Raw genomic sequence first — 20,521 nt, forward strand, 5'->3', positions numbered from 1 at the left:
GACGGTAGTTTTCCAGCAGGTGAGATGTGTTAAAATGCTTTTTCAGTGGTCATCATTGATCCCATCTGGTCAATATGAGGTCACAAGCTGGTACTGGATGTATTTAGAGGAAAGATAAAACAACAAGGGAAAATAAAATCACATATGGAAATCACTCCTCTCGTAGGACATGAGTGTGTGTTCTCTACATTCAGATCAAACCACCAGAGGTTCCTGTCAAAGTATGTTTGATGGATTTTTACTGGGTTATCCAATGAATTTTACACACAGCTGTCCATCATTTGTCATTTCGAGAGACAGCTGATAGAGAAGGATTCTGACCAATCAGCAGTCAGCTTGGTAACATTTAAAGAGACAGTTCACCAAAAAAATAATAATTCCGTCATCATTTTTCTCACCCCCTTCTGTTCCATACTCACTTCTACCAGTTTCTTCCTTTTGAGGAATAAAACCAAATTTTGATTAATGCACTGGTCACTCTTTTTTCAAGAGAAGATTGCAAGCCATAAATTGGACCCTAATGATTAAAATGTCAGTATGTTTCTAACATAAAGCTGTCATATGGCTTTAGAAGTCTTGAGATATAGTGATGAGTTACAAGAAGTACTTTTATGATTTTAAAGAATTTCTAGGCTATTTTCTTTAGGTGAACTGTCCCTTTAAATTTTTAATGATATTCCTTACCTCAAATCGAACTTTCTCATTAAGCATTATCATTTTCTGCTTTCTTTTATATTCCCTCCTTCAGACAAAAAGTAACAACAATAATAACTATTATATATTTCGATAGGCTGCAAAAGTAAATGTATAACAATGTTTTGTTTTGGTTATCTTTGAGTACATCTTTCAGTTTACACTGGTTGCTATGCAACAGGCTTTAATAGTATTCATTACAGATGTTTTTTCTTTTTTAACTCTATTTGCAATCAGAAAGTTACTCAGAAATGCAGACAACCATTGTGGTTTTCAAACAGAAAGACGCAAATTAAAGGTGTCCCACAAAAAACAACGACACATTCTTCAACACTCTGAAGCATCGAGGCAGCCCGGTCTGTGGTCGCAAGTTAACATTTAGGCTGTTGTAATTTCTCAGTTTGCCTTTACGGAAACAAACGATCGCGAAAGCATACCCACAATCTTCAGCTGCAAATTTTCATCAGGCAAGCTCAGTGTCAGTTTGTTCTGATGCGTTTAAGGGTATTTGATAGGAATACTGTGTGCGTGTGTGAGTATCTGTGAATCACTGAAGCTTGTCTATTTGGTCACAACCCATCTTTAACACCCTGTTTTTATCAGTCAAGGAGAGGGAGGAGCAACTCTTTGCAACCTCTTAAAGTGCCGCCTCCTCTCTCCCTTCATCGTACCCTCTTATCTCCGATAAGGACAGTGTTCTAGTCTTCATTTCCAATGAAACTGTTCTTAGGTGTGGTTCGCGTCGAGCTCCTCGCTGCTGCGGTTCATGGTGGAGTCGTTGGAGGGGATGGTTTTGCTGATGCGGTCCAGAGTGTCTGCGCTGGTGGAGTGTTTAGACTGAACTTTGCCGATTTCCTCTAGAGCACTGGCCAAAGAGTCCAGATCACCTCGTTCCTGATGCTGAGCTTCCCATAAACTCAGAATGACAGCGGACGGACTTGTCTGGCGCGCAAAATAACCCAGGTTTCTGTATGTGAGAAAAAGACGAAGGACAAACTTGGATTAACCCCACAATGTGAACAGAACAAAATTACAATTGCAACAACTGAATAAAAAAAATTACTAAACAAGCAGGGACAAATGTCAGATGATAACTTTTAAATATTTACGACTTGTGCATGGTGAGGAGGTGAAGTGAAATGCTAATGAAATTGTGTTTGTAAAACAATTTAAGTATACTTTAACTGGTATTTTATACATTTTTAAGTTTATTACTGGTCTATAAAATCCAACCTATTATATATTCATGTCATGTGAAGCCCAAGACAACAGAAAATACCGCTAAAACATTATAATAAGGTTACAATTTTAACATTAGGGTAACAATTTATTTTAAGGTGTCGTTGTTACATATGTTACATGTACTTACTATTATAATAACAATAAATTATGCATAATTACATGCAAGCAACCCTAAGCCAAACCCTAACCCTAACCGTATAGTAAGTACATGTAGTTAATTAATAGTACTCAGTACTTAACAAGGAGACCTTAAAATAAAGTGTAACCCACATACAATGCATTAGGTATCATGAACCAACAATATTAACAGCATTTATTAATCTAAATTCATATTAATTTCTACACAAACTAATACACGTTTAAATTTTAAGTTAAAATGAGTATAAATGAACAAAAGTTAACGCGTTACGAACTAACATTTGAACAGTATATTTAAAAATATGGTACATTTACAAATACAATATTTATAAATGTAAATATAAAATCATTAACCAAGATATATAAATGCTGTAACAAATAGCTGTTTTTAAATCCGTGAATAAGCACAGTGTTTATATTTTTGTCTGTTTTTATTTTAAATTCGTATTGCGCTAACCCACAAGTTTGGTTACATAAATGCATATATTTCCACCAAGACACTGAATTATTACACTCTATTGCAAGGAGTCTCAGTCTGCATAACTTTCAATTTAATAATGTTATCCTGTAATGCCTGTATGCCCCAACAACCTATCAAAATGGTTAAATTAGTTTATAAAAGCGAGAAGGATATTAAAGAAGTTTTGCTGGAAGAAAATCAACCCATCTTTGAGACATAATTGAATCACAGAAGAGGAAATCACAGTTCTGCAGGTGTGTGTCTTAAAGACGCAGACATAGCTCATCTTCTGCCTCCACATTTTAATGCAGCTGGGTTTCATCTGGCTTCCTGTTGACCTTGTGCTGACCTTGCGCTGACCTTGCATTGAAGTTATTTTAGAAAAACAAAGAGTCACAACTCTCTCTCTCTCTATATATATATATATATATATATATATATATATAAATAAAATCCACAGACAAAAATAAAAGAGCTATCAATCTCGCATTCAAATACGGCACTGTTAGACGAAAAGCACGTCAGGTTTTAATGGCATGAGGGTTAGTAAATAATGACAGAATTTGCATTTTAGGGTGAACATATCTGTGTTCATGTATTGTCATAGATGAGAGGTATGTTTTCCTGGAACTGGCGGTTGCAGGATGCATGAGTTCGATCTCATTACAGCCCCATAGTTACTGCCTGTGGCTTTGCCGAAGGTTAATGTGACCATGTGCTGGAAGAATATGTAGCAAATTAGACGCGAGGGAGTCCATATGTTTGTATTTGAGTATGTATGTCATCCTTCTGTATGCTTGCTTATGGACAAAGCATGTCTGCTGTGTGTTTTTGCATAAATGTCTCACCTGTCTATATGCAGTTTCTGCGCTAAGAGCTGCCAGTCTTTGCCCTTGGCATTCGCTGTGTCGAAGGTGGCACAGATTCGCTGGCGAATGGACAGGGGGATTTTGAAGGCCCTGGATCCCGTTTGAGAAGTGATGGTACAGTCTGATTGTGTGAAGAATGGCACTGTGTCTTTTTCATTCTGGAGCAAAACAGTATCACAATTACATATTAGAGGGGTTCACAGAGGGGTTAAATTGTGATAAAATGATCAGGAAATGCACATTTCAAATCAATAAAAGGTTACATTTTATTTCGATAGTCCACTTTAGACATTCTACTAACTATAAGTAACTTTGTAACTACATGTCAACTACATATCAACTAATTCTCATTAATTTGCAACTACATGTCTACTAACTCTCAGAGTAGACTGTTAGGGTAGGTTTAGGGTTAGTAGAATAAGTTGACAAAGAAAGAGTTAGAAGATATTAAGCAGACAGTCTACTAATACTCTACTAACTGCTAGTTGACACGTAGTTACAAAGTTACTTACTGTTAATATAATGTCTAAAGTGGACTATCGAAGTAAAGTGTTACCCAATAAAAAATGTTTGGGAATTTGTCAATTTTTTGTTTTCAAAATCCAGTTAAAACACCAAATAATATCGATGGATCAACAGACTTCAGTGATATAAATTTTTGACTGATTAAAATATGATATTTGTATTATAATTAGGGCTGTCAAAATTGACATGTACATTTTTTTTTTCAATTCAATATAATGCTATTCAATCACTGCACTCAAACCTGGAGGACATGACACGTTTATGGTGGTGAAACCAGTTATTGTTGAATAATCGACTCAAAAAAAAAACATTCATTTATTTGAACAACCTCAATTTGATCTAATACCTGATGAGTGTATCGGAAAGTAAAGTGAGTGCATGAAAGCAGTGCTAACATTATTATTGTTTAATTTGTACAGTCTTTACTCATAGTTAATGTTCTGTGAGATTTCTAACCTCATCTGATTTTATTACCCTTTAATGTGACCCTGGACCACAAAACCATAAGTAGCATGGGTATATTTGTAGCAATAGCCAACAATACACTGTATTCAATATCATCCAAGTGCACACACACAGCAGTGAGTAGTGAACAAACACGCACACACACACACACACACACACACACAGAGAGCAGTGGGCAGCCAATGCTGTGGCGCTCGGGGAGCAGTTGGGGGTTCGGTGCCTGGGTCTCACCTCAGTCATGGTATTGAGTGTGGAGAGAGCACTGGATATTCACTCCCCCCACCTACAATCCCTGCCGGACCTGAGACTCAACCCGCGACCTTCGGGTTACAACTCTCTAACCATTAGGTCACGACTGTCCCTGATGTTTTATTAATTCGTTTTTTAATCAATTGACAGCGCTAATTATTTTTTTTTTTTTGGCATCAGAATCATCACCAGATTTTAGGTTTCACTCACTCTTAAAATTTCAGAGGTCCACTATATTAAAAATACTGTAAGTGGACCATCAATATTCCAAACACCACAAGATATCTCTATTGCACTTTGTCAATATTTTGTGTGTTTTTATTATGTGAGTTTTAATCTTCCATACCTCAGCAATGGTGGTGTAGACCTGTAGGATCTGCTCATGACCTTTGACCTGCCGAACACTGATCTTACAGGAGAGCTGATTGGCTGCTGGACTGTAGCGCTCCAGAGAAAAGGCACACTGCAGAGGAGACTGGCTACTGCACCACACCTGAGAGAAGGAGAATTCCTGCACCAAAAGAAGAAGAAAAAAGGAAACCGTGAATATTTTTAGCAGGAATCATATGTGCCTCTTCTCCTCTCCTCCTTATTGTTATTCTGCTGATGAAGCCGCTGAAGCTAATTTACTTAGTGCCATGTCACTGACGGCCCTGCCAGAACACAGCCTAGTTTGACAAAACAGGGCTTGCTATGGGTATGATTTGGATAAAAATGCGCCTGCAGTCATAAAGCTTTACGAAGAAAGGAATGGTGGGTAAACAGCATTGAGAAAAACACTCTTGAGAATGTGTCATCCAAAAACAGAAACAATTTGACAAAATAATACGAATACTGAAATATAGCTCTGCAGGTGTAGCAAATAAAACTAGATAGAGAGTGCTGCTTGTCAATGTTAAACCTGACACCATGATACTAACATGTTCTGGATGGTTTCCAGAGCATTGCTATGCGTTTGCTAGGATGTTGTTATGGCCCAAGTCAAAATAAGCTCTATGAAGGGCATTAAATATGATTTGGGTCCCATTTTCACAAGTTTAAGGAAGAGCATCTAAGCACTTGATTTGAGGTATTTTGTGCCAAAGTTATAATACTTAAGTTTGGGGGATTTGAAAAACGAGAGTAATATATCACATTTGTACAATTTGTCCATTAAAATCATTCTTCCTGTAAAACCATCCTGTAAAACCATACAGATGGAAAAAAAACATCCTTATCTCCAGGAAAAAGACACCGGATTCCTACCACGGCCTCTGGCTAAACTACCTTAAACAGAGCCGTATTAATATTCATACGACCAGTCAAATGAACACTGGAATTTGACATTTCATTAATATTCAGCCTCATATGCATATTAATGCATATTAACTCATGCATATTCATATGAAGCTGGCATCCATATTCATGAGGACAGCACCTGGCAGGTGGTGAAAGGTTTGATGCTCCACAGGAACTGGGGGATGTCCTGGATGGAGACCTGCAGGCTAAAAGAGTTTGCTCTGAAGAGCAGGGTCTTGGGTTCCTCCAGGAGGCACCCTCCTCGCCCCCGTTCCACGGATACCACCTCCTGCGAGGAAGAGTAAATAAAGATATAAACGCTCATGCATAAACACATCCTGACACATACAATACCCTACACCAGGAACAGAACTCAACTGATTGCTCATGTTTAAATTATTCAGCTGAAAAAACAGCCATCCTACGCTACACAACAGCTATTTCCTGGGTATGGCGGCACCTTTAATCTTCGTAACCTGAGAAGATGAAGTGGAAAGTGATTAAAAACCTCAACGCGAGGCTGACGTTTCAAACCCCAAGACCAACAAACAGGTCGAAGATATGCCTGCATTGCATTTTTCATCTACAAGAATGGAATTACAATAACACCCTGGGCTTAATATAAAAAATAAAAAAACAAAACAAAATCTGGCAACACATCAACTAATAAATCTAAAGGTACAATGCCTTCAATTACCATCTCGGTCGAATATAATGAATGTCGTCTACCTTTCCCCTGTGCACAAATGCAACACACACACAAAATGGCATGCAGAACAGGAGCGAGAGACACTGGATGGATAGAATCGGCATTGATGAAAGGTACGGGTGATTTTGTGCTCTTTGCATCTATTCTGTGGGAATTGTTGAAAATGCGGCACTGTAGCATTAAAAGCATTAGGTCTCTCTCTCTCGCGTTCTCTCTCTCTCGGTCACAAAAGACAGGAAAACAGTCTCTTGCTGTGATGGCTGCTGATCGATCCTGGCCTGAATTCGTTCAGTTTCCAGGGAGGAATTAATTTGCTGTTTTGTGAAATGCAAACAACGCTGACAACAAAGAGTACAAAAGAAGAAAAAACGGCGGGTGAACGGCTGGATAAACAAAGTGGAAGAGTGCTTTGGTGTGGAGAAATACAATCTTTGACCATTCACTCGTGAGTGTGTCCTTTTTGGGAAGAAGACTTCACAGAACCGAGATCTGTCACACACGCGCATTTTTTTTTTCTGTCATGGTGGAGACTTTCCATAGACTTCTATTGTGTTAATATTGAGCTAATGGTATTGTCTATACACTTCACCTAACCCTCAGGTCTGCATTTTTATTGAGACATTACACAGGTCATTCTACAAGATCCATTGGGGTTCCCCAACATACACTACCGTTCGAAAGTTTGGCATTGGTAAGTTTTAAAAAAAGATTGGAAGCTGGATTCTTTAAAATTATTTTAATATGTTCCTTGAGGTTTACTTATAACGTTATCATTCTGACCCTCTGTCTAAAACGACCTGTTTTAAGGGGCGTGTCCTTTAAGGCTTGGAAGTAATTGGCCACTGTTATGATTGGCTAGCGTCATTGCATAGGAAACAGTATAAAAACTATTGCAAGTGAGTGTTTTGACAACATAATCAAAATAAAATGGTAATTTCCAGGCAAAGCATTATGAAATCATTTACTTACGGTTTGTGATGCATCTGCAGTCAGATCTAGTACCGCTTCATCCTTCAACAAATGTTTCTTTGTGACTTTATGACACTGTGCCTCATTTACAAAACAAAATACTCTGAACAGTCCTCTGACACGATCCAGGATGCCATTAAAAATAAACTATCCACTTGTTCCTTACGCTGGGAAACTATACATTTGTAGGACAAACCTTGTAGTTTCATAGCCTTCAACACAGGGCTTGTGATGCCAAACTGAACTGTAAAATTAAATTCTGGTACCTTTCTGAAGGCATAATAATATCCCAACATATATTAAAGTTTATTAATTTAGCTTGAGTGCAAAAACAATCCAGACTTCAGTACTTTGTGTGTGTTTGGAGAGAAAAATAACGCCACTAATTTAGTTTGTGTACATCTTGAGGCTTCAATGCAACACAAAGACATCTCCACATCTCCATAACCAAGAAGAAAAGATCCATGTGATACATTAAATATAAATGACATATAATGCTTTCTTCATAAAGTGAAGAAATTGTAAGAACCGTGTGTACGCAGAACAAAGACTTCTCTGAAGCTGTGTCCACTCAGCTAGACGTCACGCCTAACAGAATGTAAATCACTTTTAATTAGCTCACAGAAAATATTCAGTCACGTAGTGAACGCATGAAGCAAGAGTGGCTCACCGTGTCTTTGTAATTTAAGAAGCTATTCTATCAGTTAGCTGGAGATGTGTGTGTGCACGAGAGAAAGAGAGAGATTGGTCCAGCTGACTTTCAGTGGAGCGTAAAACCAGAGTACCCACAGGGCATGACGGCTAGCCATAACACGCTGCCCCATGAATGCAAATATCCCATAAGCCGTGGATTTCCATCTTATGCCATATGCAGTGAAGGGGATATGTATCATGACATTTAAGAACCCTACATCTGTGAAAGTCAAAAACGCACCCTATGGAAAGACCAGTTAGGACCAGCATGAATTGGTTTGACTAAACCAGTGGCTTCTTAACTAGTGCATCAGCATCCTAAACACAACATGTCTTTACACACCTGAAAGGCATGGGGCGTATCATCGACGCAGTACACTCGAATGCTGTATTTGAGGAAGTTGGGCTCCATGTTTCCAAACGCAGCCAGTCGGAGTCTCTTCCCTGCCGCCTGTGTGAGGGCCTCTCCCACTAAAGCGTAACACCCCGGTCTCTCCACCAACAGGTGGCAGCACTGAGTGTCCAACAGGCAGTAACAAGAGGTGCTCTCCTCTTCCACAGTCATGACTTCCTGTCAGAAACACACAAAACCCAATTGTTGGTGTGTCATATGTACAAGACTTACTCAGTATGACTGCATTTACATTAGGTTTGCTATTAGGGACGGCTGAGGTGACTGATAAATGTCATTCTCTTTCAGAGGGCAATAGACTAATATAGACTGCAACAGACCTTATTCAGGGTAGCACCATATTTAATTTTGACAGGGATAAAAACGAAGCTTTGAGGGAAAGAAGTACAGTGCGTTCAATGGATTGTACTGTTGTTTAACAACATACCGTTTGTTCAGCTGAAGAAGTGTCTTCCAGTAATTTTTTTAAATAAATATATCAAAAAATAGACCTTTCAGTAGACAAAAACAGTTTTGAAAGTTGTAAACATGTAAATTACGTGATCTAGGACATGACTGATGATGTTATTCATTTTCAGATGGCAAAAGTCTGCAATTCTTCACAATACTACACAAAGCTGTATACATTATACATTATTTTTTTTTAACTATTTATAACTTTTAATTTTTACAGTCACTGCACGACAATATGCATTGTTCTGTAGTGTGGCTGAGTATAAACATTTTTCCAGTTTGCAAAAAGTATGAAATTTACCATCTTTGACAACAAATAAATAATTAATCATAATAATAATTGTATACATAAAGTGTTTTATAATTTTATATTTATTTATTTTATATTTATTTTAAATTTATTTTAATATCTTCTTTAATTTATACCCATCTATTTTATTAAAATATAATTTATTACATGATACTATATACTATTGATATAATCAGGAAAATGTATTTATATTTATTTGATTAAATTATAATTTATTACAGTAATATACTATTAATATTATAATAAAAAACACTATATAAATATAAATAAATGAAATGAACAAATATAACATTTAAACTAAATTTAAACTTCCTTATGCTGCTTTTTTGTGAGTGTGTGTGTGAGAGAAAACCCTGTTTTGTTAATGAAATGTTTTTGAACATTTGATCACGATCAGTGCTAGAATGACTGTTTTTGAGTTGCCTTCCCTCATCTTGTAAACCACCACAATTGTCAAATTCATGAGTGGTGCTACTGCTTCCCATTACCTTCACTTAACTGCAACACCAGCGACAAAAACACATTCCAACCAAGAGTAAAATAAATGTATTTTTAAAACTCATCTAAAACATTTACAATTTACCATAAATGATATATGATATGTTGTAATGTTTATAGTACAAACACGATTAAGAGATCAGATCCACATTCAAGAACGGCTTCCATGCTGATCGACGGTTAACACTGTTCAATTGCTTTTAATGCAAAGTAAGGCCTCATTGTCATAAGCACTGACAGCTACTTACTTTTGGCAACCCCGAGGCTTTTCACAAGCCGCTTCACTTTATAAAATCCCCAGTCAGCATAAAAGTGTATACACACGTTAGAAAAAGGTGAAGATCTTTAGCTGAAATTATGCTTCTCTTTTCTTTATAGCTCTGCAGATGGAAGCACAGCTTGATTATTATTATATGCATCTGGTATTTGAATGTCAGGAACAGTGGGTGTGTAGCGGCCAGCAGGAACTCGGAGTCCAGGCTCTCCATTTTACCGTCTCAATATAGTTGAAGCTAAGCATAACTTTGCCCCCCGGAGCGACCCGAACCATTTGCGATGGCGGAAAGCTTGATATTTCACGTTTAAACACACCATTGCACAGAAAGCATTGTCTATTACCCACAAATCAGTGGGTGCACATTAAAGTGTGCTTTCCGTCTCTCTCACACACACGGTAAAAACGTACAAAAAAGGTGTTATTCTCAATTCTGCGGGGACATTACTCTCAGCCTGCCTCTCACTTGCTCTGGCATTATGCCTGCGAGAAAAAAGCTCATTATTTCAAACAACCATCAGAGGTCTCCGAGTCTTTAACACGGCATCAAAATGACTTGCTTGCACGGAAAGAAAAGGAGTTGATTGGTATTGTGATGTGTCTTTGAATTAGAGTGTCTGCGTTTGATTATAGTCTGCCGAAATGTCAGGTCGCACACACATGCGCTCGCAGCTACACAAACACAAACAGAGATGGTTTCCCCAGGGTCAGTTTGTGTCAGTGAGCTCCAGCTCAACTTTGATGAAGTTCTTTCAACATGTAAGAGCGGTACAAATCCCACTTTTATAAAGAACAGCAAAATATCAAAGGGAAAGGACAGCATTAATAAGAGAAGCACAGAGAGACGCTCCCTTAAAGTGCACTCAATGGGACGCGCGTTGTAGGAATAGAGGGCATATCTATTGATTCTGTCATATAGTAACCTTCAGCATTCGTACTTCAGAATGACAGTTCTTTATAATTACCAGCACACTGCGATTTCCCATTAAACTACACGATTCAGACTTTACACTCATTCAAGGCAAGGAATGGCTTTGCTTTGTATTCTAATAGTTAAAACGATAGTTCACCAAAAATTTTAAATGCTGTCATTAATTACTCACCCTCATGTCGTTCCAAACCCGTAAGACCTTCGTTCATCTTCAGAACACAGATATGTTTGGAACAAAGATATTTTTGATGGAATCCAAGAGCTTTCTGACCCTTTTTAGACAGCAACGCAACTGACATGTTCAAGGCCCAGAAAGGGCGTAAGTACATTGTTAAAATAGTCCATGTGACAACAGCAGTTCAACCTTAATTTTATGAAGCTAAGAGAATACTTTTTGTGTGCAAAGAAAACAACAATAACAACTTCATTCAACAGTTTCTTTGGTACTCTCATGAATGTGCGTCGAAGACTGACATGGAAGAGAAGAAATTGTTGAATAAATTCGTTATTTTTGTTTTCTTTGTGCCAAAAATGTATTTTCGTAGCTTCATGAAATTACAGTTGAACCACTGATGTCACATGGACTATTTTAACAATGTCCTTACAACCTTTCTGGGACTTAAATGTGGTAGTTGCATTGCTGTCTATGGAGAGTTAGAAAGCTCTCGGATTTCATCAAAAATATCTTAAATTGTGTTCCGAACGAAGGTCTTACATATTTGAAATGACATAAGGAACAGAATTTTCATTTTTGGGTTAACTAACACTTTAAAAACTTAAAAAGTTAAATAGTTAAAGACACTCATGTCAGATTTTTCTTACCTCCCAGCTGTTGTCCTGGGTTTGTCTCTTAAGCTTGATATTCCAGTCTTCTGAACTCACATCTGCACAGTGGGCTACTGTCAAGGCAACAGGGCAGGAAAGGGTCAGGCCAGGAGGGCCATATGTTACTTCTGAACTCAAAAGTATCTCCTGACCTTCATCAGACAAAGCACTGAAGATACAAACACAGAAAGAGAGATTAATTGATATTGTTCAAAAACAACAACAACAACAAAGATACTGAATACTAACAGAATATTGTTAGTTCCTGATGATTAACTGCTGTGCTTTTTCTCATTTGTAAATGACTTTGAATAAAAGCATATGCAAAATGAATCAATGTAAAAAGCAATGCTTCTGATTCTATTTAATTGGCATGAAACATCAGATGGAAAAACGCACACACATACAGAAGAAAAAAAAACAGTAAAAGGTGGGAAATTACACTTCTCTACGGTCCGCCTCCCTTAGTTACTGTTGCTAACTCTCACAAGCTTTGCAAAATATCCCATAGGAATAAACTAGGGAGTTCAGAGTGATTTTCAATGAAAAAATTGATTGGATACTATCCATACTTGGGCTGGAATCAATTGTGACATTTATTTCAAGATGTGGAAATTTATTTCATACTGATTGTGTCATCTCTGAACATTATACCATATTTTTGGATAATGTCCCTAAAACTGCATTTACTTCATCTTTTATCAACTTTCCAAACACAGAGAAGAAACCGAAGGGCAGCAGTAAATACGAGAACTATAATGATAACTATAATACCTATGAAACTAGCCAATAGCCAATCAGAATCCACCTGACTATCCACCTGGCTAACAAGCTAAAGCATTTAAAGCACTAGATGACTACAGTATATGCTTACAATAAACTAAATATAACTGTTCATTGGTGTGGATGCTAATATAATTGATAGTTATCATTCTTGATGTGAACAGGCCTTAAGAGTTTAACCCATTATAACAGTGTGCAAGCAGTGAATCTATTCATGAAACCATTTTTTTTCAAATTAAAATTTGCTGTCCACTATCAAAATAAAACACAGATCAAGAGAACAACTTGTGTGGAACGCTAATGGGAAATCCTCGCTCAATATGTGCCGTAGTGTCAAAATAACAGTATTGATTTCACCAGAAGATGCCGATGTTGAAATAAATGGAATTATTTTGGTTAATAAACACGAAGGCAAGCTACTGCGATAACACCATGGACAAACATTAGCTAGAAACACAAGCAGATTTGTTAATGGAAACATGCCAAGTAGCCGCACAGCTCTCCTTGCAAACACAAACACAACAGATTAGCCTGCAGACTCAGCGCTAATACAGATATATTGTTCTTTGCGCTGGTTGAAGTGATTCCAGAGGGCAGTTGGATTTGATCGGGTGTGGATCAGTCAGTGTGTGTGTGTGTGAGTTCACTACTCGATGGTGTTGTTTGAAGTGCTTTCTGAGGAGCCTGGTGACATATTGAGACAGTTTGGATGTGTTAGTGTCGATCGATATGACTGCTGTGGATCCTCAACAAGGATTAGTCATCTACAGCAGGGGGAGTTCAGGCTGGCCTGGATGGCGCCATAGAGAACTAACACATTGACACAGCAGATTACATGAACCAGACACCTGCTGTTAACAGAATCGTGATGATTTACAATTCAGTACTCTTTGCACAGAGGCTCAAGAGATTTTAATACTTATGAGTGTTGTTTGTCCACGTGGAACTGTCCATTGACTGTCTCTGCTAAGGTGTTTTGAATAGTCGTTGATGTGTTGCTGTGTGTGTGTGCTAGGGTGTTCTGGATGTTTGCGACATCATTACCTAGCCAAAATCTCCATGTTGGAAGGTTTTTAAACAGTTTTATTGCCCACCAGGCAAAAATCCAATGTCCTAATCGATTAGAACACACTCTTAAAAAGTTTTTTTTATTAGCATTGACGATTCCATTGAGAACCTTTAACATCTACAGAAACTTTCCATTCCACAAAAGGTTCCTTTTTTTGGAAAAAGTTATTTTAAGAACTTTTAAGAACAAAAATGGTTCTTCAAATCTATTACATTGCTGTGAAAACCTCTTTTGGAACCTTTATTTTAAGAGTGTAATTTGAGGTGTTATTAATGATTGTAGCAAAAACTGGCCAAAGTTCGAAACTTAAATGCCCATATGAAAATATTTTGAAGAATACTGGTAACCAAACGGTTTTATTGACCATTGACTTCCATGTTATGGCCAAAAATATCAAATATTCTTTTGTGTTCCACAGAAAAAAGAAAGTCATACATGTTCGGAATAAAATGATGGTGAGTAAAGGATGAATTAATTTTAATTTTGTGTGAATTACTCCTTTAAGGCTATGGATTTAGACAAAAGCACCACTAATTATGATGCTTCTGATGAACATATGGGCAGAATATCAAGTATTTATTTCACAACCAGATCTGTTTTTCATTCTAAGCAGATGGCGGGCTGAGACAGCCGTCCAATTACATTGTTTGACACTGTACCGTACCAACAGACCAGTCAGTCATTTAACTGCCTTCTAATCGTTCTCGCTCTCTGCATCGGCACTGTTTGTTTACATGTTGATTTATTTATATTGAGTAATTACCTGTTCCCTCCCAACATCCTCTGTCTATTGGCATTGTATCCAAACTCTTTTATGTCTGAAATAAAGGCAATTAACGCTGATGAAGCAGCTAAGCTTGATTTACCATTCTGTAGAGGAGAGAGAGCGTTACTTGACATTTACAGCCATTTAATGAAACTCTCGCAAACACTAGAAAAACATTCATGAACATGAAACGCACATCAAATGGAACAAAATGTCTCATAGTTGCTGAAATATCAGGAACAGCGGTAAACAAATGAAAAACAGTTAAAGGGGTTTTTCTCAGTATTGATCTGAGTGAATCTGTGGATGACCTCTGTGCTTTTTAATAAACAGACCTATTAATTACAATGGTGTAGAGACCTGACTGCATGCGATTAGAAGTGTCACACCCCTTTAGATGTCGGTTTTGAATGAGGAAGAACGACTATGGTAAAAAACTGCTTTAGCAGCTGGGTAATTATAACTAAACTTCTAAAACCAAACCCATAAAAATCACATCTTAAAATATAATAAAAATTAACCAAAATAAAAGAAAATACAGAAATGAAATACTTTAGTTCAGATAGCTAGATTATTTAGCTAGCTATAACTTTTTTTTTGTTTAACTTGGTATAGTAAAATAACCATAAATTTTAAATAATCAATCTATATACACTATATACACAAAATATATATATACACATCTAAAAAAGGATAACACAAAAATAAAACTAAATCAAAACATTAAAAAAACCTAGAAACAATTTTGTTGAAACAACAAATGTTGTCCAATCCATTCAGATTTGCAAATCATTAATTTTATTTTAATGCGGACACCAAAATTATAAAAAATTATATACCTGTATTTACCATGGGTCTAGTTTACCAATGCACTAGAATGTCTTATGCTTATAAAATGTAATAGAATCTAGTAAAAATTTAACATTAAATAAAAAAACAAAACAACAACAAAAAATTTTTTTTCAGTTGTTATCTCACCAAGTGAACCACAAGCATCACTGGAACCCTGAAACAACTAAATAAAAATTAAATAATAAATAAATCATTTTTTTATAAAATAAATAAAAATACAATAAAAAATTCATTGGTTCATGAAGCCCTGATTGTGAATTCGTATTTTTCACCTGCTGTCACCTTTTTCCTTCTCACACAGACACAAGCCCAGAGACCAAACAGATTTCAACAAATTAAAACCAAAACTGCTCCCTCAGAGAACCACCACAACAAGCTTCTTCATTGCATTTTGTGCCGCAGGCATTTTGGCCTGATCAATATGAACAATTATCTCTCATAGATCAAACTGCCTAAGCGAAGGGAAGTGTTAAAGCACTGTTAAACTGACAGCAATTTTGACACAGGAGATCATCAAGCCATATCGCTGAACACTGGAAGTAGTTATGTTATTTATACTGGTGGGCTGCGTAACTGGACATACATTTTGAAAATATTGCTGCTAAGATTATATCTGCCATTGCTTTGTCACTATACACTGCTGTCAGTATGAACAGCCATTAAAAAGTGCAGTCTAGTCCTGTCAAAAGAGACTGCTATACTATCATGCAAGGGTCCAGCCATTATTCATTTCCCCTAGTTCAACAAATCTAAAGAGGAGCCGGAGATGCAGCGCTAATAACAAGGAAATGCATCACCTATTGATTTACCAGTTTAATATCCGCCAGGATAGCAAAAAAACAAGTCTGCTTTCATTAACACAGTGTGAATCATTTCCTAGTAATACAAATGTTTGGTGTGTTGTCCAGGTGAATCCACAGGGAAGGGTACAGGTGAGCTTTAAGCTCTGCAAATAGCCCAGAGGTCTGAGCAAACTCAATCCTATCACTGTGAACAAATAAAAAGAGTCTCTGATTGATCCTTTTTCATGATTCTGCTCTCTATAGCCTCTGTTATGAAGACTCTGGAGATTGTGCGGCTAAATTTAGGAGGTTCTGCAGATTGATTTCTGCTTCTCTCTTCTTCTAAATCCCCTCCCTCCACCTTCTGTAGATGCTTTGTGGTTAGATTGCAGTGTTGTGGACTGAATTTCTCCCAGCCACTCACCACAACTGTCAAAAGATGGGCTTTGACTGACAGCTGGGCTGAGCAGCTAGAGTTTGACTGACGGATAGCTGTGCGACGGTGGTGTTGGCGTGTCGGATGGGAGATGGGGAAGCAAACAGCTCTGAGCTTATCAGACGCTAGCAGGTACCTTCATCTATGAGTGCAGAAGAGTCTCTGAACACTCGTGACCTTTGATCTCTATCAATCCCAGTGTGTCTACGACAGCGATTGAGGATTGAGAGCCAATCGAAAGGTGTCTTCCCTCTGATTGTAGGTGACATTCGAGAGTTTTACAACTTTAGTTTTAAATCCCCGCTCGTCAAAGTTTGCTCATAATTTCTGGAGGGTTAATCCCAAAGTTAAGCAGCTCACCAGAACAAAGCAAGTGGCATTCTGGGAGATTTCCACTCATGAAATACAAACTGCGATACGATTTACAGCATTGTCCCTAAACAGTGTTCACTGCATCCTTCATAGTCAGCAGAGGATATCTGTAGTTCACTTTACTTGACAAAATATGTGACCCTGCTAATTATGACTGGTTTTGTGGTTCAGGTCACATATGTTCACTTGGAACAGCATGCAACATTAGTCACAGACTACAAGCTTGAGGTATGAAGACATATGTATAAATTATTATATACTGGAAACCTTTTTTTATACCTGGATAAATGATGTAACCTAATGTTAGAAATGTGAACTCTATACCTCGAAATTACCTTTTTAAAAATGCACACGTTATTAGTTATGCCAAATACTTCAGCAGACATACTGAATAAAAATTATGTCCTTATCCTTAATTTTTAATTAGTAAATAATGAACAATCAAGAGTGATGCAAATTAATTGGATAAAAACTGTGGGAACCCTGAAGAACATTCAGTTCCTAAAACTTCTGGAATCCTGCAATTAAATTATTTGAATTATAATTATTGAACTTTTTTTAAGTAGCTGAAACTAGGAGTGTAAATAGATTAAAAACTGGCTGAAAAAAGCTGAGGGCAAGGGGGTATTTGAAAATTGTTGTGGAGATGGGGGACCTTTGAGTCAAAACATTGATAACCACTGATTTAACATGCTCACATCATAGCGTGATGTCCACAGCGCTGGTCTCAGGTCGATTACAATGCCATTGTTTCAGAGTCACCATCTTTTTTCCCCTTGTTGCGACAGGATGGCACAGCTGGCTTATAACCTGCTTGACTCGGATGTGTTTAACCACTCTCGCACACAGGCCCAGAATACTAACGCTATAAAAGTACACCTTTCTAAATGAGCCCAAGGAGAGCCGGTCGCACCTAGCTGCCTTCAATATACAGGCCTGCCGTCATAACTACAGCACTGCCTCTGAAACATAATGCCGGCTCTCAGCCGAGAGCGAGACTGACTGACTGCTGGATACAGCGAGCAGGGGCAAGATTGATGGTAAGAATGGGAAATTGAGGTACAGAAAGAAAGAAATGGGAATAAAATGAAAAGTGCCCTACTGATAACACCAGCTTGTTGTGTTTTAGTTGCTAGTGTGATACCCACCATGACCACCTTAGCTTACTAGCTTCACCAAACAAGGTGTTCCTGGATGGCAAGCTACTTTTTGCTAGTGAACAACAGAGCTAGGTAGCTAGAAAAGCATCAAACCAGCAGTCTGTGTGTGAGAGAAAAGCTAATTTCCATTACCTAGTGAGCTGCCTTGATGCCTACTGCCTACATACACTGCAAAAAATGATTTTCTTACTTATTTGTCTTGTCTTCTAGTATAAATATCTAAACATTATTGAATCAAGATGCATTTACCTGACAAGCAAAATTACTTTAGATATTAATTCTTGTTTTCTAAAAAAAAATTATCAGAATTTAGTTAGTTTTTGCTTACAACAAGAAAAAAAACTGTATCTGCCACCCTAAGGGGTAAGAAAAATACTCAAAAACAAGAATTGTTTTCTTGTTTTAAGCAAAAACTGACAATTTAGATTTTTTTTTCAGAAAACAAGACTTAATATATAATAGTCACTTTGCTTCAAGTAAATGTATCTTGATTTTAAAAAGTTTAGATATTTGCAATGTAAAACAAGACAGACAAAAATACCAAGTAAGAAAATCATTTTTTGCAGTGTAGGTAGCTGTCTTGTAAGGGAACACCTTAATTAGGATTATTTATAGTTAACTAAATATATTAACTAAATCTAAATCCATAAACATATTTTTGTCACAAAGTAATAATAATAAAACATTTTTAAAAAACATTTTATTTCAGCTAGTTTTCAAAGCAAAATATCTCATTTTAATTTAGTTTTTAGTGTACAAAAAAAACTAAAAGGAAAATGAAAATTAATAAAATATATATAGATATATTACGCAAATATATTTACAATGAAAATGGAAAATTTTAAAATAATAATAAAAAACTATAATAGTATTTCAATCATACTAAAATAACACTGGTAACACTTTACTTAAATCCTTTATGTATAATGCATTTTAAAAGTAGTTTTAATGCATTAATTATGCCTTGTAGTGCACCTTATAATGCATTGTAAAATCTCATGAATAATTGTAACCACAGTTAATACATTATAACACTTATCAATTCATTGTGCATTTTAAATTCTGTTATAATTATTTCTGACAAGAACTTATGTATTACAACGCACATTATAAATAATTATAATGCATTATACCCTTTAACAACCCTTTATAATGCATTATACATAAAGGCTTTAAGTAAAGTGTTACCACAACACTAAACCTAATGGTCACTAGTTTTGGTCAGTTTGTTTTTAAATTATTTTTATCGATATTTTTCAGTATTGAATGACTGATAAGGTTTTGTCCGCCATCTATTATGTACTGTATTTCCCTACATTTGTTGCAATTCTCCACAAAAGACTTCAGAATTTGGCAAAAATGAGTTATCTTACAAGACAGCATACTTAAGTTGGATCAGCCTCCACGTCGGGCTTTAAAATTATTTTTCTGCAGGCAGCTCTGTAGGTTTTGGAACAGAGCAGAAGAGCGAGTTGAATACAGTCTCGATTTTGTGCGTCAGTGTCCTGGATATATTACCTGGAGTCCTGCTGGGTAATGCTCATGTACAGTTCCCAGGTTGTGTCCTCTTCAATCGCACCGTGAGGCACCAGCAAACTCACACCTAGCCCAAGATAACACACACACACACACACACACACAAAACCAAACAATTTATATGATCTGACAACATGACGGAATGGGACTTGGAAGCTAAACTGGAACAAACAAAGTTCCTCTTTTGGAAACGCCCTTAATTTCCCAGAAGCCCTTTCAGCGGAATGAATAGTTCGGTGCGAGGCTGGAATTTAGAAACAGCAGAACATTTTTCTTGTGGGACTTGTGCATGACAACACGTCTTCTTAAAAATCAATTCAAAACCTTCCTTACGAATACTTGTGTACAACCCACATGTGCACACACCTTGTGAAGTGACAAGGCACCTGTAGAGTTGTTAGAGTCACTATTCGTCTGTAAAGGTCTTAAATAGGATGAGCGAGAACTCTAGCACGCTTCAACACATGCACTAGCCTCTAACCTTTCTCACACACTTCTGCCAGCCTGCCAAGGCTCTTTTCTGCATGTGACAGGATCAGAGGTGGAAAGGAGCAAGAGAGTGTAAAGGAGGGAGAGGAGAGAGAGAGAGAGAGAGAGAGAGAGAGAGAGAGAGAGAGAGACAGATGGCAGGGGTTCTCGACCCCGGGGCACGCCCCCATCTGGTCCTCCGCCAGTTGGATGGCCTGGTTCAGCGACGTCGGGCGGTGGCACTGGACCCACTGGGCAGTCTTCCTTGGCAGCCGGGCCACGAACTGCTCCAGTACCACACGAT

The 20,521-nt window shown here is 37.3% G+C and overlaps 1 protein-coding gene across 1 annotated transcript in view; it reads right to left on the reverse strand.

Annotated features, from left to right (window-relative positions):
* Positions 1-222: 222 nt before the first annotated feature.
* Positions 223-20,521, reverse strand: part of LOC107595687 (netrin receptor UNC5D-like) — a 220,115-nt gene continuing 199,816 nt past the window's right edge. The window contains exons 11-17 of the mRNA XM_016286179.1: positions 19,732-19,816; positions 11,991-12,162; positions 8,634-8,861; positions 6,059-6,208; positions 4,988-5,152; positions 3,382-3,560; positions 223-1,660 (exon numbers count right to left, since the gene is read on the reverse strand). Of these exons, the coding sequence (XP_016141665.1) occupies positions 1,420-1,660; positions 3,382-3,560; positions 4,988-5,152; positions 6,059-6,208; positions 8,634-8,861; positions 11,991-12,162; positions 19,732-19,816 (1,220 nt within the window). The 3' untranslated portion in view covers positions 223-1,419. The remainder of the gene's footprint in view (positions 1,661-3,381; positions 3,561-4,987; positions 5,153-6,058; positions 6,209-8,633; positions 8,862-11,990; positions 12,163-19,731; positions 19,817-20,521) is intronic.

The sequence above is a fragment of the Sinocyclocheilus grahami genome, unplaced genomic scaffold (assembly GCF_001515645.1).
Source record: "Sinocyclocheilus grahami isolate Dianchi unplaced genomic scaffold, SAMN03320097.WGS_v1.1 scaffold207.1, whole genome shotgun sequence".
Taxonomy (NCBI): Eukaryota; Metazoa; Chordata; class Actinopteri; order Cypriniformes; family Cyprinidae; genus Sinocyclocheilus; species Sinocyclocheilus grahami.